The sequence below is a fragment of the Ahaetulla prasina genome, chromosome 3 (assembly GCF_028640845.1).
Source record: "Ahaetulla prasina isolate Xishuangbanna chromosome 3, ASM2864084v1, whole genome shotgun sequence".
NCBI classification, from domain to species: Eukaryota; Metazoa; Chordata; class Lepidosauria; order Squamata; family Colubridae; genus Ahaetulla; species Ahaetulla prasina.
This window is the reverse complement of record NC_080541.1, coordinates 178,579,302-178,599,289: the sequence shown is the minus strand read 5'-3', so window position 1 is coordinate 178,599,289 and position 19,988 is coordinate 178,579,302. Positions and strand designations below refer to the sequence as shown.

The following is a 19,988-nucleotide window of genomic DNA, read 5'->3' as shown; positions in this document are numbered from 1 at the left end:
GATCTGGAATTAGATGATTTAGTAACAGAACCGATGTCATGGTCAGATCATTTTCTCCTTCGCCTAGACTTCCGAACCGCCACCCACCATCGCAGGGAGACGGAACCTATACGTTGGTTCCGTCCCAGGCGCCTGATGGACCCCGAGAGGTTCCTGACGGAGCTTGGGCCATTCCCTGAGGATCTGGCCCACGGCTCGACTGAGGAACTAGTTGTGGCCTGGGAACAGGCCGCGGCTGGGGCCTTGGACCGTGTCGTGCCTTTGCGGCCTCTGACCCGGCGTAGGTCTCGTCCGGCCCCTTGGTTTTCCGAGGGGCTGAGGGAGATGAAACGCCGGAGAAGACGCCTAGAGAGTATTTGGAGGTCCAGTCGTTCCGAAGCTGATCGGACACTAGTTAGGTCCTATTCTATGACCTACCTAGTGGCAATGAGGGAGGCGAGGCGTTCCTACGCTTCCACCCTCATTGCATCAGCAGATAACCGCCCGGCCGCCCTGTTTCGGGTGACCTGCTTCCTCCTTCATCAGGAGGTGCGGGATGTCCCTTTGCAGGGACGTGCCGAGGAGTTTAGTGGTTATCTATACGATAAAATCGCTCAGCTCCGGGATGGTCTGGACCGAAATTGGGATGATCCAAGCGAGAGAGAGGAGGCACGTCTTGTTGAGTCTGTTTGGGATGAGTTTGACCCTGTGGCTCCCGAGGACGTGGACAGGTTGTTGGGGAGGCTCCACGCCACCACATGTTTACTGGACCCGTGTCCTTCCTGGCTGGTACTGGCCACTCAGGAGGTGACACGAGGCTGGCTCCAGGGGATTATCAACGCTTCTTTGTTGGAAGGGGTTTTCCCTGCCGCCTTGAAAGAGGCGGTGGTGAGACCCCTCCTCAAGAAGCCCTCCCTGGACCCAGCTATTTTGGGTAATTATCGTCCGGTCTCCAACCTTCGCTTTGTTGCAAAGGTTGTAGAGAGTGCTGTGGCGCGGCAGCTACCCCAATACCTGGATGAAGCTGTCTATCTAGACCCGTTCCAGTCCGGCTTCCGACCCGGATACAGCACGGAGACAGCTTTGGTCGCGTTGGTGGATGATCTCTGGAGGGCCAGGGACAGGGGTTATTCCTCTGCCCTGGTCCTATTAGATCTCTCAGCGGCTTTTGATACCATCGACCATTGGGATTGGGAGTGGGAGCCACCGTGTATCGGTGATTCTCCTCCTATCTCTCCGACCGGTCGCAGACGGTTTTGACGGGGGCAGAGGTCGGCTGCGAGGTGCCTCACTTGTGGGGTGCCACAGGGGTCGATCCTCTCGCCCCTTGTGTTCAACATCTATATGAAGCCGTTGGGTGAGATCATCAGTGGCTTTGGGGTGAGATACCAGCTGTACGCTGATGATACTCAGCTGTACTTTTCCACCCCGGGCCACCCCAATGAAGCTGTTGAAGTGCTGTCCCGGTGTTTGGAAGCCGTACGGGTCTGGATGGGGAGAAACAGGCTCAAGCTTAATCCTTCCAAGACGGAGTGGCTGTGGATGCCGGCACCCCGATTCAGTCAGCTGCAGCCGCAGCTGACTGTTGGAGGTGAGTTATTGGCCCCAAAGGATAGGGTGCGCAACTTAGGTGTTCTCCTGGATGAATGGCTGTCGTTTGAAGATCATTTGACGGCCGTCTCCAGGAGGGCCTTCCACCAGGTTCGCCTGGTTCGGCAGTTGCGCCCCTTCCTTGATCGGGATGTCTTGTGCACAGTCACTCATGCGCTCATTACCACTCGCTTGGATTATTGTAATGCTCTCTACATGGGGCTCTCCTTGAGGTGCACCCGGAGGCTTCAGTTACCTCATGCCTCCCACCGACCCGTACGCTCTCACAAAGAGGGACTTCTCAGGGTGCCATCTGCCAAGCAATGTCGGCTGGCGGCCCCCAGGGAAAGATCCTTCTCTGTGGGGGCTCCCACCCTCTGGAACGAACTTCCCCCGGGTTTACGCCGAATACCTGACCTTCGGACTTTCCGCCGCGAATTGAAAACACATCTATTTATTCGCGCGGGGCTGGCTTAAATTTTATTGGTTTTAAATTTCTATTATTAATTTTAAGGGGTTTTTTAGTTTTATATATTTTAAAGTTTTTAGGCCAACTATATAATAAGTTTTTTAATTTGTATTTTTAATTGTATATTGTACCGTTTTGTTTTACCTTGGCTGTACACCGCCCTGAGTCCTTCGGGAGAAGGGCGGTATAAAAATCGAATAAATAATAATAATAAAAAAAAAACCAGAAAATGTACCTAGCATTGCTTGCTGTACATGTAGGAGAGAGTGCATTTTAACAAATGTATGCAATGTTATTTAAGTAGCAAAATTAATTTTGCTTCAAAAGGTGTTTGGATTTTAAATTGAATGATTTTGTTTCAAATTCTGCTAAGGGAACTAATTCTATTCTTGAAATTGCAATGTATACAGTAAATATCTTTGTAGATGCTAGGATATGATGCAGATTACTCTTATCTGGTTAGCTTTCTTTTAAACTTGAGAAGCTATACTTCAGACAATACTGTATAGTACAAAGGAAATGAAAGTGTCTCTGTTCAATTAAAAAAATCTAAGACCTTTCTCAAAATAGGTACATTAAGAGAAGCAAAATAGTCCAGGGTATAGAATTATCATACATTTATAACAATCATTAAGTAAAATATCATTTGGTTTATTAAGGAAGTAATATGAGTCCTTAAAGTTAAGTTTTATTCAGTAATATCAAATACTCACAATACACACAGTGTAAGTGCTACTGTATTTGAAGTAAATATCCTAGCAAAATTTGACTATTCCATCAAGGTGACTTCAAGTAATTTTTAAGATCTGATCAGTGCAAACTCAGAAGCAGAACGATTTGGGTTAAAACTTCAGTGTTCATTTTAGGCAGATGGACTGTCCGTGTTTATAGAAAACGATGTCTCATAATTGTTCTCTTCTTCACAATGCTCCAATACTTTATAGAAATACTGAATTTGTAGAAGCAGTTGTTCCAAAAGAAATGAATTAATAAAATGGCACCAAGGATTCTCAGCCTGTAAATGTTCCTTTAACTTTTTCATTTTCTTTATCAGCGTGAATATAGGAATGCAAAGAGGCCTAAAGAGTAAAAGCAAACAAAGTCAGACTCAAGTTGTTAAATATCTTATACTGGTCAGCCCCTTATACTGAGCAGTTTGATCTGTTAAAACTTTTTTTTTTAAGTAAAAACGTTATGGCCTGCAATTTATTAAAGGTGATGAGGGCAAATGGAAAATACCTTTTGCAACAACTGAGAATTAGAAACCAAAAATATTTGTTCAAAGTGTTTGGGACTGTTCTACCCAGAAACCTCAGTAACGCCACTAATCAGTTAAGAGACTTGCTCTAGTCTCCTCTAATTCTCACCCACCCACCACCAAGTATTCAGTCTGTATAGGAATATATTGTCTCCAAATTGTACTACTCTGGAATAGCCTACTGACAAATTACCTGATTTAAAAATTGGTCTCTCTTCAGCTCCTTGTAAAATCGCAGTACACATGGATTAGCTCTGACTACCTTGGCTTCAAAATCCAAAACTCGGAGACTTGCCAGACTACGAGCTCGAGAAAGTGCTACATATGCCTGCCCACTTTCAAAGACGCGAGCTAGAGAAACCTCGGCACAGTCTAAAGACATACCCTAGAAAAAGAAATAAGCAAAGATTGAAAGTCATTAGTAGACAAGACTGAGTTAGCAACACCAACAGTTAAATGTATATTGAAGTATGTACATAAGTCATCTGCTAGGATGTATATCCCAGGTTTAATCTTTAGAATAATAATGGAAAAATATTCAGTAACTGGAATTACAGCTATGAGCTTGCTGTATTCAGACTGCAGCACAAATATAGTAACTACCGTATTTTTTTAATGTTTGTAGCCTCAAGATCTTATTTCCAGCTCCACTTATTCTACTTCTTAATGTAGCTTAAACTATTTAGTTCCGGTTTTAAAGTAATTCTCCCTGCACAAGTTTTGCTATTGACACTGTCTTAACATACTGCTTCTACAAAGTAATTGCTGACATGATCAGAAGCTGGATCTGCTCAGCTTCTATTGCTACTTTAGGCTGCTGCCACCAACATGCACCTCTCCTCCAATGAACTGCCTTGCATGACCTTTTCTGCTTGAGCAGCAGAAGAGACGAGACGCCTGGCCTCTACAGATAAATTTACTGGTGCAATGTCTGATTGCTGCTTTCTAAAGCAGGGTTCTCCAACCTTGGCAACTTTAAGACTTGTGGACTTCAACTCCTAGAGTTCAGCAAAGCTGGCTGAGGAATTCTGGGAGTTGAGGTCCACAAATCTTATTCGCCAAGGTTGGAGACCGCTGGACTAGACCTTACAGAATTTTCTGGCTGAGGAATTCTGGGAGTTGAAGTCCACAAATCTTAAAGTTGCCACGGTTTGAGACCCCTGTTCTAAAGCACATACCAGATTTTATGCAAGCTTCTTATTAACATGGGTAGCACTCGGCATTAAAAATAGCATGTCTTACTGCCCAGATGTTCAGCTTAAACCAGGGGGGTGGGATATTTGGGTTCTGCAAACTACATCTTTGCTTGTTCTGTTAACTTCCAACTCATTACAGATTTTCTGCTGCTCTGACAAACGTATTTTTGTACAGTTACGCTGATAGCACTATTTTGTCTATTCTTTTCTGCTTCATGGACATTCATAGGGTACTTTCAAATGCTGATGGCCATGAGGACAGAATTGGATTAATCCTGCAGGCACTGCCATTCCTTGCAAGATTACCTGAGGAGGAAGTTGACATGTTCTCAGTCACTTTTTCTTCCTTTAGCTTACTGTCCTCCTCCATGACTGTGACCTGTCATCCAGGCTATTTTGGGATATATATTTAGCATTCTTTTAATTGGAGAGTTTGACAGAAGGCTAATTATGCCATTCTGAGTACCTGAGCAATGTTTGATAGGAAGGGAAGTCAAGGAAAGAGAAACCAAGGGAATCCTCCAATTTCTTTCCTTGCTTTGTCCCAGATAAAACCCAAAAAGGAGGGCACCAATCATCAACGTAATTACTGGGTAGCAGTATATATCCTTAGAAATTGGGGCAGCATATTTTAGGACAGTGTACTTTTCTGCTGACCCCAGAATTAGGGGATAGGACTTTAAATGGTATAATGGGGTTACCAGATTAGGGCTGCAAACACCCAGATACCTTGGTGCCCTCTGAGCTTGTTGTTTCTCACAGATGTTTCATTACCTAACCAGGTAACATTAGTGCTGATATGGGGGGAGGGGTTTGCTCTCTGTTTATGTACAATAGCTTGCCCTGTCAGTATTGGTGGAAGTATGGTTTTCTCCTTGGCAGTTCCTTGATTAGGGTATTGTATAGTGTGATTATTATTTTTTTAGTGCTAATCCCCGATTATCTGGATGTTGGCTACTGGAAATGATGTGTTTTGGGGTTTTTTTGGTTTCCCACCAAAATTGGCAGGGGAAGCTACAGGTAGTCCTTGACTTATGATCATTCATTTAATGATCGTTTGAAGATCTAATGGCCTATAAAGATAAAGTTTTGCACTAATGTGGTTGGCCTATAAAGATAAAGTTTTGCAACCATATGGTTGTATATGTTAGGTGCTTGGCAACTGGCTCTCATTTATGACCAAGTGCAGCATCCCATAGTCCCATAACCATGATTTATTATTTTCCCCCCAGTTTCCAATGGCATTTTTTGCCACTTTCCAGCCAACACCATCCATTTGGGATAATGGTTTTGCTTAACCATTTTGTATTTCACTTAATAATTAGAATAATTAAATTAGTTATAATTTAGAATAACAGAGTTGGAAGAGACCTTGGAGGTCTTCTAGTCCAACTCCCTGCTTAGGCAGGAAACCCTATACCACTTGGATAATCAGACAAATGGTTATCCAATCTCTTCTTTAAAAACTTCCAGTGTTGGAGCACAACTTCTGCAGGCAAGTTGTTCCATTGATTAATTGTTCTGTCAGGAAATTTCTCCTTAGTTCTAAGTAGGTTCTCTCCTCGATTAGTTTCCATCCATTCCTTCTTTCTCAGGTGCTTTGGAGACTAGCTTGACTCCAGGGGTGATATTCACTTATTTTCCCTATCAGTTCGCAAATGTGAGTGTGGGCGTGTGGATACTCGCTTTGCGTGCACGCACCCCATCCACACATGCAATGGCCTTCCACGCATGCACTTTGCTGCAGCACATGCCTTCCACGCATGCACTGGCCTCAAAAAGGTGTCTAAATAGCACGATTTGGAGCCAGGGTGGGTGGGCCCACACCTGTGATTTTCACTACCAGTTCAGGTGAACTGGTCTGAAATGGCTGAATACCACCTCTACTTGACTCCTCTTTTTTGTGGCAGCCCCTGAGATATTGGAGCTGTGCTATCATATCACCCCTAGTCCTTCTTTTCATCAAACTAGACATAGCCAATTCCAGCAACCGTTCTTTTTATGTTTTAGCCTCCAGTCTCCTAATCATCTTTGTTGCTCTTCTCTGCACTCTTTCTAGAGTCTCAACATCTTCTTTACATCATGGCATCCAAAACTGAATGCAGTATTCCAAGTGTGGCCTTACCAAAGCATTATAAAGTGGTATTAACACTTCACGGGATCTTGATTCTATCCCTCTGTTTATGCAGCCTAAAACTGTGTTGGCTTTTTTGGTAGCTGCAGCACACTGCTGGCTCATATTTAAATGATTGTCCACTAGGACTCCAATTACTATGTGATTTGGATTTAACAACTGCTGTAAAAACAGCAAAAAAAAACCTAGGTCCAATCTCACGAGTACCTTGACTTACAACGACAACTTCTGACCAAAATTCCACTCCCAATTATGTTTGTAAATTGAGGACTACCAATAAACAGGGAGGAAAACCCACACCCTCACTGACTCTCACTGATGGTATTATCTCTGTGTGTGTGCATGTGTGCATGCATCAGATAAAGGAGAGATTGCCTACAAAAATCACTACCTTTATTTATCCTCCCCACTGCAGAGTAGAGAGATTGGAGAGAAAGAGATTTCAAGAGAATAAGTCTTTACTCTTTTACACTTCAATAGAACGTGGCAGTAGGAAAAGGTCAGACAAATAAGAGCTTGCTTACAGAAATTACTTGCTTTTTTCATCCCCTCCCTCTGCTAACCAGAGAGATTGGAAAGATATTTTAGAGAATACTATGCCTGAGGTTCCCAGCCTTGGGCTGTTGATGTGATCAGATTGTTTTTAGAAAAGCAAATAGCTTATTTTCTTCCAATCCCCTTCTTTTCAATTAATCTGTGAGGTGGGGATTGGGGAGGAAAAAAACACAGGTTGGGCAAAGAACCACGCCTATGGACTGTAATGGTGCTCACATGACTGAGGAATGCCACAGAGGTCATAAATGAGCTGTAAAGTTATTTTTTCCACCATTGTTGTACAAGTAAAAAGTCATTAATGAATGTAGTTAAATAAATAAACAAGTTGTTAATAAATGAGGATTACCTGTACATGATTTCTTTAGTATTAGAATATCTACTTTAAAAGTTTAAGCTGTGTCTTAATGGCATTTAGCGTGCAACTTTAGTCTGCTCAGTATTATAAATCATTGATAGGAACAAAACAAGTTTGATTCCATCAGGTATGGGCAAAAAAGAACAAACAGGCTGATAACTTTCCAGGATTTTAACATTGATAAAGAATCCAGTACAAAAATCAAAAAATTTTGTACATAAAGAAGCCCAGTGATAAACCATTATTACTGTATATTTCCTACAAAAATCAGATATATTACAAACCTGGCTCTTGTGGATAGAAATGGCCCAAGCAAGCTTCAGGGGCAGCTGCTGGCGACTCAGGTAAGTGCCTGCTGGCCCCTTAAAAACCCATCTTTCCAAACCAATAATATTAGTTACACCACAAAGAAATCTCACTTTTGGCAGGCCTGTAGCAAAAAACACAAGTCTACAGTTACTATTCGGTACTGCAATATGTCACTACTACTGGTTCTAGGTAGGTCTCAACTTACAACCATAATTTAGCCTGAAATTATAGTGATAGGTTCTGGATGTTTTTAGAGGGACACACCATATGACCAGTGGTGGATTTCAAAAAATTTTACTACCGGTTCTGTGGGTGTGGCTTGGTGGGTGTGGCATGGCAGGTGTGGCTTGGTGGGCCTGGCAGGGGAAAGATACTGTAAAATCTCCATTCCCTCCTGACTCCAGGAGAAGGTTACTGCAAAATCCCCATTTCCTCCCGATCAGCTGTGACTTGGGAGGCAGAGAATAGATGAGGGCAGGGCCAGTCAGAATTTTTACTACCGTTATCTGAACTACTCAAAATTTCCACTACCAGTTCTCCAGAACTGGTCAGAACCTACTGAAACCCACCTCTGCATGTGACCATGACTGATTTTACCTATTTTGCAGTGGTTAAGCAAATACTGAAGTTAAATGAAGCCATTGTTTTTTTGCCAGAAAATAGAAGTAAATGGCAATTTCCAGTTTTTAAAAAAATGCCAAAAATTGCAGTCATGGGGGACACTAAATAAATAAATAAATCTAGTTGCAAGTGCCTTAACTGTGCTCATGTGACACGAAGCGGGTCACATGGGGCAGGAGCAGCCATTAGAACTTTGAAACTAGATTGTAAGTATCAAATGGTTGCTATGTAACCAGTTGTAAATTGAGGGTTACCTGTATAGATAATATGCCAAACTACCATACATCACAGTATTTTCCTACATTTTCTCATTTTATATAGAATGATTGTCAACTATATGTGAAGCAAAAATAGAACTGCTTCTGCTAAGAAGTTGTGGCACAGAGCAGAGAAACCTAAGACTATAGTAAAACTTTTCTAAAGGGACAATGCACAAAATTACATTAGAAAGTGAAATCTAGACTTGATTTGGAGCAATGGAGTTTGTTAGAACTGAACTAGATTGTTTGGGACAAAGGGAAAGGAACAGCACTTTCAAACAAGTTTGACAATGGAAGATGGCTTTCCTTGCTATTTTTTATTAATATTAATGCCAGTGTTGCCTTACAACAGTTGAATGCATTTTCTTCATTGCAAAAAGAAATCAAACCACATGACTACCCCATGAGGAGATCTTCCAAGGTATGCCTGTCAGAAACCAACCTTTTCCTTCAGTTTCAAATCCAACCACAACTCCACGAGCCCCATTCACCAGACCTTGAGAAACATCAAGATTCTTTGTAAGCATCACCTATTAAAAAAGGAAAGTCACAGGAAATTCTTTTGTGGATTTTTCCATGGCAAAGTAAATCTAAAGTAGATTTACTTCCACTGCATGCTGACAAAACCATCCTCCACCCATTTGTGGGTAAGGAATCATCCAGAGAAGTGCTTAGAGATTAGAATATAGGCGTTAAAATCAAGGAGCCCCTTTCCATGGTGGGGAACCTATGGCATGCATGCTGGAAGAGCCATCTCTCTGGGAACGAGCTGTTGCTTCGGGTTCCGACACATTGGCCAGCTGGTCTTCATGTGCGCAGGAGCTCCAGAAACTGAAAGAGCAGTCGCCCAGTGCACATGCACGCACTGGGAAGATAAACTTCCGGTTTCCGGCGTGTGCATGTTCGCCGGCCACCTGGTCTTCTAATTTCTGGCACGCACGCACGTGTGAAGACCAGCTGGCCAGCATGCATGCATGCGCTGGAAACCAGAAGATCAGCTACTCTTCCAGTTTCAGATGCTCCCGCGTGTTTGAAGACCAGGTGGCTGGGGCGCTGGATCCTGGAAGAGCAAGGGGAGCAAAATTACCAGCCAGGATAGGCAGGCTGGGGCTTCCCTCCCTCCCCGCCCGAGCGGGCTTCTTGCGCAGCCTCAGCCTTACAGCCTGTGGCAGCGACATGCATCCACAGTCCAGAGCGCCTGGCCGGCTTGGGCACAGGGAGCAGCAGGGCAGAGTTTACTGGCTGGGTGGCTGGCCACCCCACCGGCTGCTCCTGCCACCACGAGTTCGGCAGTGGCGGTTCTCATGCTGCCGATTTCAGCCGGGATGCTGGAGCAGCCAGGAGGAAAAGGAGACCCCATCGAGGGGTAAGAGGCACGCCGGCTGGGAAGCAGGAAGGCACCGCTGAGGGATAAGAGGCACGCCTGCCGGGAAGCAGCCACGAAGGGGTGGGGAGGGAGGGCTGCACTGGCTTGTTATCAGTGGTGGGCTGGAGGTTGGGTACTTCATCCCAGCCAGAGTTGGGGCGAAGCTCTCCTGCCTTCTGGCCCCCCAGGAATGCCGATGTCCCTTCCCTCTGAGGCCAGGAAGAGGCTCTGGCTTTTCAGCGACGGGAGATAGCATTCTCTGCCCAATTTTCTCTCCCTGTCCAGGGCTGTGGAACTGGGTCATTGGTAGGGATGTCCCGCCACCCCAATGGGGACCAGAGGGGCAGGCAGGGGGATGGGCAGGGAGGCACGAGGACCCCCAAAAGGCCAGGCACCGAATGCGCACCAGATAGGTGGTCTTTGCACACACGTTTGCCAGAAACCAGAAGACCATGCGCGCTCCCATTTGGGCAGTTGGTGTCAAAAAGGTTGTCCAACACTGCTCTAGAATTTGGCAAGATCTGATTCCAGTTATGAATGTGTTGTGAACAAAGAGAAGGATCTCAAAAGCAGCCACAACACCTCTGTCCCAAGCAGTGCTGTTTTGTTTGTTCACCTGGGCACCTTCCTTGAGTTCAATCATGCTCTTCACAGGACATTGTGCATCAAGAGTCTTTGCCAACATAGGATCACTGTCAACAGCCTTAAAAGACCTTAGCTGTCCTGCAAAAGAAATAACATTTTATTCACTAGATTTCTGATTGCAGTGTTGCAAACTTATATCCTCTCAGACATCCTGCAACACTAAGCTTGTTAACATTTTTTTTTCAAATTAATAAATAGGAATGGAAACTGGCATGCTTTAAACTAAAACTCCAGCCTCTAGAAATAAAGACCTTTAAAGTATTTGAAGAAATAATATAGCAGGGGGCTACTGGGCATGGATTTGTAAATAAGTGCAATTGCTATAAAAGTAGTAGCAGGGAGGGAGGAGAATAGGGGAATAACAGAAAAGTAAAGATTTCACAAGCAACATACCTGTCTGGTTAATTTCTGAGAAATGGACTTTTATATGACTCATATAAAAAAATATGTGAATAGAGAACCCAATATTGCATCTAGCTTATGAAGCTGCTCCGAAGTATGTTCTCAAATTTCCAAATTTATCCAGTTGGTGCAAATGAGTAGGGGACTGCTGGCTAAATTTAGTTTGAAAAAAATACCGATAGCTTCCTAAATAATGTTTCAACAACTGACTACAAGCCTCTCAGTTTATTTATTTATTTATTTATTTATTTATTTATTTATTATATTTGTATACCGCCCATCTCCCGAAGGACTCAGGGCGGTTCACAGTCAAAAAAACAACAGAAAACATATAATAGATAAAAAACAGCTAAAAGAATAGATAGTTAAATTCAATTGATGCTCTAACTTTTAAATACAAATTTAAAACCTCATTTAAACCCCTTTTTTAAAAATCCCAATTTAAAACTACATTCAAGCTAGTCCTGCTCTTCGAAATAGCAACGTCTTCAGCTCGCGGCGGAAGGACTTGAGATCGGGGAGTTGACGAAGCCCCAGAGGGAGCTCGTTCCAGAGGGTAGGGGCCCCCATAGAGAAGGCCCTCCCCCTAGAGGTCGCCAGCCGACATTGTTTAGCTGACGGTATCCGGAGGAGGCCCTCTCTGTGAGAGCGCACTGGTCGGTGAGAGGCTAATGGTGGCAGTAGGCGGTCCCGTAAATATCCCGGCCCTAGGCCATGGAGCGTTTTAAAGGTGATGACAAGTACCTTAAAGTGAACACGGAAGACCACTGGGAGCCAGTGCAGATTATGCAGGAGGGGTGTTACATGGGAGCCAAAAGGTGCTCCCTCTATCACCCGCGCAGCCGCATTCTGGACCAGTTGGAGTCTCCGGGTACACTTCAAGGGGAGCCCCATGTAGAGAGCATTACAGTAGTCCAGGCGGGATGTAACAAGGGCATGAGCGACCGTGCATAAGGAAGCCCGATCCAGAAAGGGGCGTAACTGGCGTATCAGGCGAACCTGATGAAAGGCTCCCCTGGTGACGGCTATCATATGATCTTCTAAAGACAGCCGTGCATCCAGGAAGACGCCCAGATTATGAGCCCTTTCCGTGGGAGCCAATAGTTCGCCCCCAATGGTCAGTGATGGAATTAGCTGACTGTACCGGGCCACCGGCATCCACAGCCACTCGGTCTTGGTGGGATTGAGTCTGAGTCTGTTCCTCCCCATCCAGAAGTTTATCCTTCTACAATTTAAATATTTTGAACATCAAGAATTCAGAAGATTCCCAAAGTGCAACAAACATAATCTCTACAATTAGTAGGATAGTATATCACATTTTGCCATTTCATTCAAAACAAAAATGATATGAAATAATTCCTATTATTGGTTCTAAGTTTTTACAACTCATATCGGAAGTCATCTTCTTTCTCAAAGGCAAGGAAAGGGCTATTTACTGTACCTCTCTAGGAGTTGCTGCGTGAGTCTTACCAGCTAATTGCTGCAGCTGCATGGTATTTGTGAACTCTACATCATCCTTGTGAGTACACAACCGTGTAGCCAATATTCCATTTCTCTCCACTTTTTGCATTACTGTTTGAGTCAGCAGTCTGGTGACTTCCTCTGTACATCTGTCAGATTGCAGTAGAGGTATTTAAAATTACAAGAGCTAAGACCTATAATCCATGGATATGTAGAAATCCTGGCATCACAGCAATTCTAGAAAACACTAAATATTTCTCTATTTGACAAATTGTATTGTATGTTTCCCTGTCTGTTGAGGAAAAAAGGCCATTCCTGCACTCTAACTTCCTATTCCACTTAACTCATGGCAGTGGTGGGTTTCAAAATTTTTTATTACTGGTTCTGTGGGTGTGGCTTGGTGGGCGTAGCAGGGGAAGGATACTGTAAAATCTCCATTTTCTCCCGATCAGCTGGGACTTGGGAGGCAGAGAATAGATGAGGGCAGGGCCAGTCAGAATTTTTACTACCGGTTCTCCAGAACTGGTCAGAACCTGCTGAAACCCATCTCTGACTCGCCGTGTCATGTTGCCATCATGTGACATTTCTCCCATTTGAGGAGCTGGGGTGGGCGTGGCCTATATGTGACACATCCGGACAGCAAACTGCCAGTTTGACATGCCTGTCTTAACTCCCTGCATGTTACGGCACAATTTCATCAACCAATGAATCAGGAAGGTTGGCATAACAATTGTTACAAATTATTTCATTGGTGGCAAATATCAACCAACATTTCTCTTAGGATCCCAGCATTCAAAGAATGTTACATTTGAAGTTTTGTGAACAATTAAAAGAAAATGATGACATTTTAATTAGCATTCAAACTTGGCAGATGTAACAAGTGTCAACATTCAGAAATAAAATTAGGAAGAGATGGGAAAAGAAGTATTTCTAAGTTTCAGTTATCCCAAAAGGACAGATCCCCATCCTTTCCCACCTTATGGTTCTAGTGAACAAGAAGATGATATCTCACCTGCCAAGACGGATAGCGTTCAAAAGAGAAATGAATTCTTTGTCAGTCTGTCTCCGAACCTCTGTCAACTCCATGTTCAGATGGATGCACTTTCTCCAGCTCTTTGCCTATAAAAGCACACTCCGAGTCAGCTTGTGACCGACCACAGAGTTAGAAGTAGCAGCAGCAACTATAACAAACCTGGAAGCAGAACTTGGGCTGTCTGTGGTCCTTGGTAACAGGAGGCAATTGCAAGAAGTCTCCACAGATAATAAGCTGGATTCCTCCAAATGGATCCTCACATTTCCTGACATCTCTAGCCAGAAAGCAAACAAAAAAAGATTCAAAAATGGTTTTTTTAATGCTATGGGCCAAGAAAACTGAGAACAATCTTTTTTGGTGCTTCTGTAATCCCAGGATTCCCAATCAAGCTGGAAAAACAACAAATTATGAAAGGGTGTCTTAAAAGTAAGTCATACTCCCATTTTCAATAGCTGGCATTCTTTCCTTTCCTCTTCTTTCCTTCTTTCCTTCTTTCCTTCCTTCCTTCCTCCCTCCCTCCCTCCCTCCCTCCCTCCCTTTAGAAGGACAGTGAAAATATTGGCTACAATCCTGATCCCTTCCAGGCACTCAGTCCATTGCAAAAATCCACAATTCCTCTAAGGGAATTGGCACACTCCCTGCCAAAATCTGAAAAATGTTTCAGAGATTTCAGACACTTTTGATAGGGTGCATGGGGAAGTAGTAAAAAACTGGAGAATATAATACATGCTTCATAGTATATTCAAGAGTTAGTGAAATTAAGATTGAGAGTCACAGCTAGAAACTAAGCCAGTTCATGAGTTAACAAGATGTCCAATCTTTTAGTTACTCACACTATATTATTGTGGCAGAGAAGTGGTCATTTTATGTCTGTTTGGTTGAATCTAGCTGAAACCTCATCATTCTCAGCACTTTATATAAGTAAAAAAATATCAGAGTATCTATGGTACAATATGGTTAAAGTGATGAAAATAAAGCATAAAATTAATAACCAAGATAGAGATTAACAATAAAACTAACAAAAATAGAAAATAAAAAAAAGATGGCATAGCGGTTAAGCATCGCAAATCTTCTCTGGAAATATAGTTTTCATCAAACTTCTAAATGTCATCCAGGAAGAAACTAATCTAATATCCATAAGGTGACTACTCCTTAGCAGTCTGCAACACTTCCTGTGGTATTCTAGATCCATTTACTTAGGAGCAATGCAAATATAGGAATACCATCCAGAAAAGAAGGTTCTACATACCTAGCCACCGCTTCCAGTTTATCAAAGAATTCCCCCTCCACCATTGAGATCTCATCGATGATCAGACAGCGGCAATTCAGCCATTGGTGCCGAACCCCAGGTCTCTGGGCCAGCTCAAGACACTGATGCAGAGGGGCCTTTCCTGACCCAATACCTACAAAAGGGAAATTAAGAGGGCATAACTGTGGCATACCAGCCCCAAATTCTTTCCAACCCTTCTCCTTCTCAGGATCTGAACTCCAGTTACCTGCAAAAGCATGGAGGGTGATTCCCCCAATCTGACAAGCTGCCACTCCTGTGCTGGCTGTGACATAAGTGCCATTTGGAGGAAAGGAGGCCACAATCTTTTTCAGTAAATAAGATTTTCCAGTTCCTTTGAAAACAAAAGTTAATTTTAAAGAAACACCATTCAGCTCAATTCATTCAAAGTTGCTCATATTTTCCTCTCTCCAATTTTTTTTATTATTTAGGGAGTATTTAAATGGCAAGTACAGTATCAAGTTTCCTGTGCCTAAGTAGTGGTACTTAGGATGCTTAGGTACTTAGGATGCAACACTGAGTCAATTTAAAACAGAAATTCCAAAGAGTGTGTGTGTATTAAAGGAATTTTTAACAAAGTAAAAACCATTGAAAAAGAAATAGAGTACATAAGGAAAAATAGTACATAGTGAAAAAGAAAAAAAAGGAAAAAGAAAAGGAAAAAAATAGAAAAAGAAAAAAAGAAACGGAAAGATTATAAGGAAGTATCTTATGATCTTTGCAGCAATTATAAATGCATTTATATTTTATCCTCTCTTTAAGGTTACATCATAGCTTCCTTCTTTCTATAAACTGCCCTTTTTTAATTGTCAAACTCATAAATCACAAGGTCAGTAAAAAGTCCAGAGGGTAAGAGCAAACAGGGTTAAGGTCATGCTGCAAATAAAAAAGGAAGATTTCAATAGGAAGTGAATAAATGTAGCTCGGAGTTGAATGATGGAGTCCTTGATGATCTCTGAGCTTCATTATTTCCCCGCAGATGTTTCATTACCTGATTAGGTAACATCATCAGTGCTAGTGAGAGTGGGGCTTGTTCCCTGTTTATATATAGTAGCTTGCCCCACCAGTCTTGGTTTTCCCCCCCTCTTGGTAGTCCCTTAATTAGGATATTGGTTTACAATACACTAATGCTTCGATTTAGGATTTTACAATACCCAATAATCCTTGAAATTAAGATTTTACAGTATCCTAATCAAGGAACTACCAAGGAGAAAATGACAACCCCACTAACACTGGCAGAGCAAACTACTTTATATAAACAGGGAGCAAAGTCTACACCAGGTAGCATTGATATTACCTGGTCAAGTAATAACAATAGCACTTAGACTTATATACCATTTCACAGTGCTTACAGCCCTCTCTAAGCAGTTTACAGAGTCAGCATATTGCCCCCAACAATCTGGGTCCTCATTTTATCGACCTCAGAAGGATGGAAGGCTGAGTCAACCTTGAAATGTCTGTGAGCAGACAACAAAGCTCAGAGATTACCAAGGATGCCTTTGTTCAACTGTGAGCTACATTTATTTACTTCTATTGGGATCTTCATTTTTTATTTGCAGCGTGACCTAAACATCATTTACTCTTACCCTTTGGACTTTTTATTGACCAAAGTAACCTTGTGAGTTATTGGTTTGACAATTTAAAAGGGCAGTTTATCTCGAAGAATTCCACAAAAAAAATAAAAATAAAAGTAACCTATTCATGCACACTCAAAAGAAATCCCAAACCATTATAGCAGTGGGAAGTCTTTAGCTTGAATCCCCAACATAGTCATAGAAAACATCTGGGATTCCTAATTTGAAATGACTAATCATGACCCCTTCCCACCTTTTCATTTACCAGCACTCCCTGTGAAGAAGACATTCTTTCCACTCAACACAGCATTCAGCACTCTTGACTGCTCCTGGGACAGTGTTGCTCGGGAGCCCATCAACCAAGGCTTCTTCACTTGCTTTTCTTCAGGCATCTGGTGGGACAATCCATATTTAACTTACATCCCTTACATACAGTTATATCTCAGGCAATCAGAACTGGTTATTATAGTGACTGCCATTAAAGGTTTACACTTTTATCTTTTTGCCAAAAAGGGAAGGAAAGAAAGTTCCTGAGGAGGGAAGAGGAGTTGGGAGTGCAAATTCAGTTCTGGTAGGAATACAGGGAGCCCTCAACTTACAATCACAATTGAGCCCAACATTTCTGTTGATAAGTGAAATGGTTAAGTGAGTTTCCCTCCCTCCCCCATTTTACAACCTTTCTTGCCACAGTGAATCACTGTAGTGGATAAGTTAGTTAAGTGAATCTGGCTTCCCCATTGATTTTGCCTGCCAAAAGTTTGCAAAAGGCGGTCACATGACCTTGGGACATGGCAATGGTCACAAGTAGGAACCCTTTGCCAAGCATCTGAATTTTGACAACATGATCATGGAGCTGCTACCAAGGTTGTAAGTGTGAAAAACGGTCATAAGTCATTTTTTTCAGTGTCATTGTAACTTTGAATGGTCACTAAATGAACCATTGTAAGTTGAGGACTACCTGCATGTGTACATATATTATATGTATATTCTGTTTTTTCTTTCCACATTTCTTCTTTCCTTCTTTTTTATATTTTTCTTCGTTTGTATTCGAAGGGACGCGGTGGCTCAGTGGCTAAGATGCTGAGCTTGTTGATCAAAAGGTCAGCGGTTCGAATCCCTAGTGTCGCATAATGGGGTGAGCTGTTACTTGTCCCAGCTTCTGCCAACCTAGCAGTTCGAAAGCACGTAAAAAATGCAAGTAGAAAAATAGGGACCACCTTTGATGGGAAGGTAACAGCGTTCCATGCACCTATGGCATTTAGTCATGCCAACCACATGACCACAGAGACATATTCGGACAGCACTGGATCTTCGGCTTAGAAACGATGAGCACTGCCCTCTAGAGTCGGGAACAACTAGCACATAAGTGCAAGGGAAACCTTTAGCTTTTAGTTTGTATTACTTTTTATCCTTTTTTTGTAAGCTTTAATAAAAGTATTGGCAAACTCTATCTTCCCAACATGTTATCCTCTAGTCCAGGGGTCTCCAACCTTGGGAACTTTAAGCCTAGCAGACTTCAACTCCCAGAATTCCACAGCCAGCTTTGCTTTGCTGGCTGTGGAATTCTGGGAGTTTATTTATTATTTATTTATTTATTTATTTAATCATATTTATATACCGCCCTATCTCCCGAGGGACTCAGGGCGGTTAACAGGCACTTAAAAACACATAAATACAGAGTAAAAAACAATTTAAAAACTTATTCTAAACGCCAAATATTTAAAAATATAAAAAATAAAACCCAGTTTAAAACCCGTAAATTTAAAATCTAACTCAGTCCTGCGCAAATAAATAAGTGTGTTTTAAGCTCGCGGCGGAAGGTCCGAAGGTCCGGAAGCTGACGAAGTCCTGGGGGTAGTTCGTTCCAAAGGGTGGGAGCCCCCACAGAGAAGGCCCTTTCCCTGGGCGCCGCCAGACGACATTGCCTCGCTGACGGCACCCTGAGGAGTCCCTCTCTATGAGAGCGCACGGGTCGGAGAGAGGTATTCGGTAGCAGCAGGCGGTCCCGTAAGTAACCCGGCCCTATGCCATGGAGCGCTTTGAAGATGGTCACCAAAACCTTGAAGCGCACCCGGAAGGCCACAGGTAGCCAGTGCAGTCTGCGCAGGATAGGTGTCATGCGGGAGCCACGAGCGGCTCCCTCTATCACCCGCGCAGCCGCATTCTGGACTAACTGCAGCCTCCGGATGCCCTTCAAGGGGAGCCCCATGTAGAGAGCATTGCAGTAAAGCCTGGAGTTGAAGTCCTCCAGGCTTAAAGTTCCCAAGGTTGGAGACCCCTGCTCTAGTCAACATGATCAATAGGCCGTTTTGGATTTGGGGAAAGCACCATCAGAGGGTATGACTCTCTGCATCTTTTCTTCAGCGCTTAATATTACCTATTGATGCTTAATAGTATAAGCAAATACCGTAGTTACCTTTTCAGACAGAAGATAGCTCTATTTATTTATTTATTTATTTATTTTGTCAATCATATATAAGATAACAGGTAAAAGTATAAACATAATTTGGATACTTTAAAGAGTAAGTAAACCTTGTAAAGAGTAAGTAAAAAGGAATATTAGGACAGGGACTGTAGGCACGCAGGTGCACTTATGCACGCCCCTTAATCAGCTTACCTGCCTCCCATCCACTGATTCCAGAGGACGCTTCCTAGACCTGCAGCGTAGAGTCTGTCCTTTCGTGGGGGTGGCTGTAACGTTTGCCAGAGCTTCTCGGGCACTCGCTTGTTGCAAATCGCGGGCTTGCACCGGGCTTACCGTGTCGAATGTGCGCGGCAAGCTAGAGAGGAGCCTTGTCCGCTCAGGCACCGGCCGCCCTCCGTGCCGGGTAGCTTCAAATTTGATGCGCAGAGTCTGAACGAAGCGACGCAAGCGATCCGGAGGGCAATTAGAGAGCAGTAGCTGCACGTAATTGGAACCTAAGGGACCCAACCGGATCGAGCTCTTCCCGTCCTTCACAAAACGTGTGAACAGGCGCATTTCGTTCCGCCGCAAAGGGAAGTTCTGGAGGCGGCCGGGACCCGAGCCGTTCGTCACCTGCAAGACCAGTTCGCGAAACTCATTCCGTCCGAGGTTGACCCAGGCATCTCGCAGGAGCAGCCGATTCGGGGCCGCCGCTGCACCCAGATGCTCCACTGCCACCGTGCAGCGAATCCTCCCATCCAGCTCCGAGTCTGCCGCCGGTTGCATTCTGCAGGGTGAAGCCGAGAGAGCAAACACGCAAACATGACAAAGAGCGAGAGCGAGACCCGCTTAAAAAAAGCCTGCCTCGGGTGCGGAGCAACAGACACTTCTTTAACCCGCTGCCGACCGAGCCGGGTTTTGAAAAGACATCCTCACGTTAAAGTTACCCTGCTTGAGCTGCGGGACGCAGGCGGATTCAAATTTTTTCGACCGGCCGCCACGGCCAATCAGCATTAGGGAAGCTTTAATTTTTCAGCCAATGAAAAGAGGCGAGGCGGAGTTAGACTTCCCGGCTTGCGACTTACTTAG

The 19,988-nt window shown here is 43.5% G+C and overlaps 1 protein-coding gene across 1 annotated transcript; it reads right to left on the bottom strand.

The window, feature by feature from the left end:
• Nucleotides 1-2,183: 2,183 nt before the first annotated feature.
• Nucleotides 2,184-19,828, bottom strand: PIF1 (PIF1 5'-to-3' DNA helicase). The gene is made up of 12 exons (XM_058178138.1): nucleotides 19,113-19,828; nucleotides 16,761-16,887; nucleotides 15,130-15,255; nucleotides 14,883-15,036; nucleotides 13,793-13,907; nucleotides 13,613-13,719; nucleotides 12,610-12,749; nucleotides 10,709-10,815; nucleotides 9,169-9,256; nucleotides 7,821-7,966; nucleotides 3,490-3,681; nucleotides 2,184-3,117 (listed from the first exon to the last, which is right to left on the bottom strand). Exons 1-12 carry the CDS (start codon nucleotides 19,683-19,685, stop codon nucleotides 3,049-3,051), a joined length of 1,944 nt encoding a protein of 647 aa, XP_058034121.1. The 5' UTR covers nucleotides 19,686-19,828; the 3' UTR covers nucleotides 2,184-3,048.
• Nucleotides 19,829-19,988: the final 160 nt, after the last annotated feature.

What these genes read in the sequence shown, in the direction of transcription:
- PIF1 (XM_058178138.1), bottom strand. Translation starts at nt 19,685, where the DNA reads ATGCAACCGGCGGCAGACTCGGAGCTGGATGGGAGGATTCGCTGCACG. An exon ending in AAACTGGAAGCGGTGGCTAG is followed by an intron (nt 13,908 to 14,882) that starts GTATGTAGAACC and finishes CTTTCTGGCTAG; the next exon opens with AGATGTCAGGAAATGTGAGG. An exon ending in AACGCTATCCGTCTTGGCAG is followed by an intron (nt 12,750 to 13,612) that starts GTGAGATATCAT and finishes GCAATCTGACAG; the next exon opens with ATGTACAGAGGAAGTCACCA.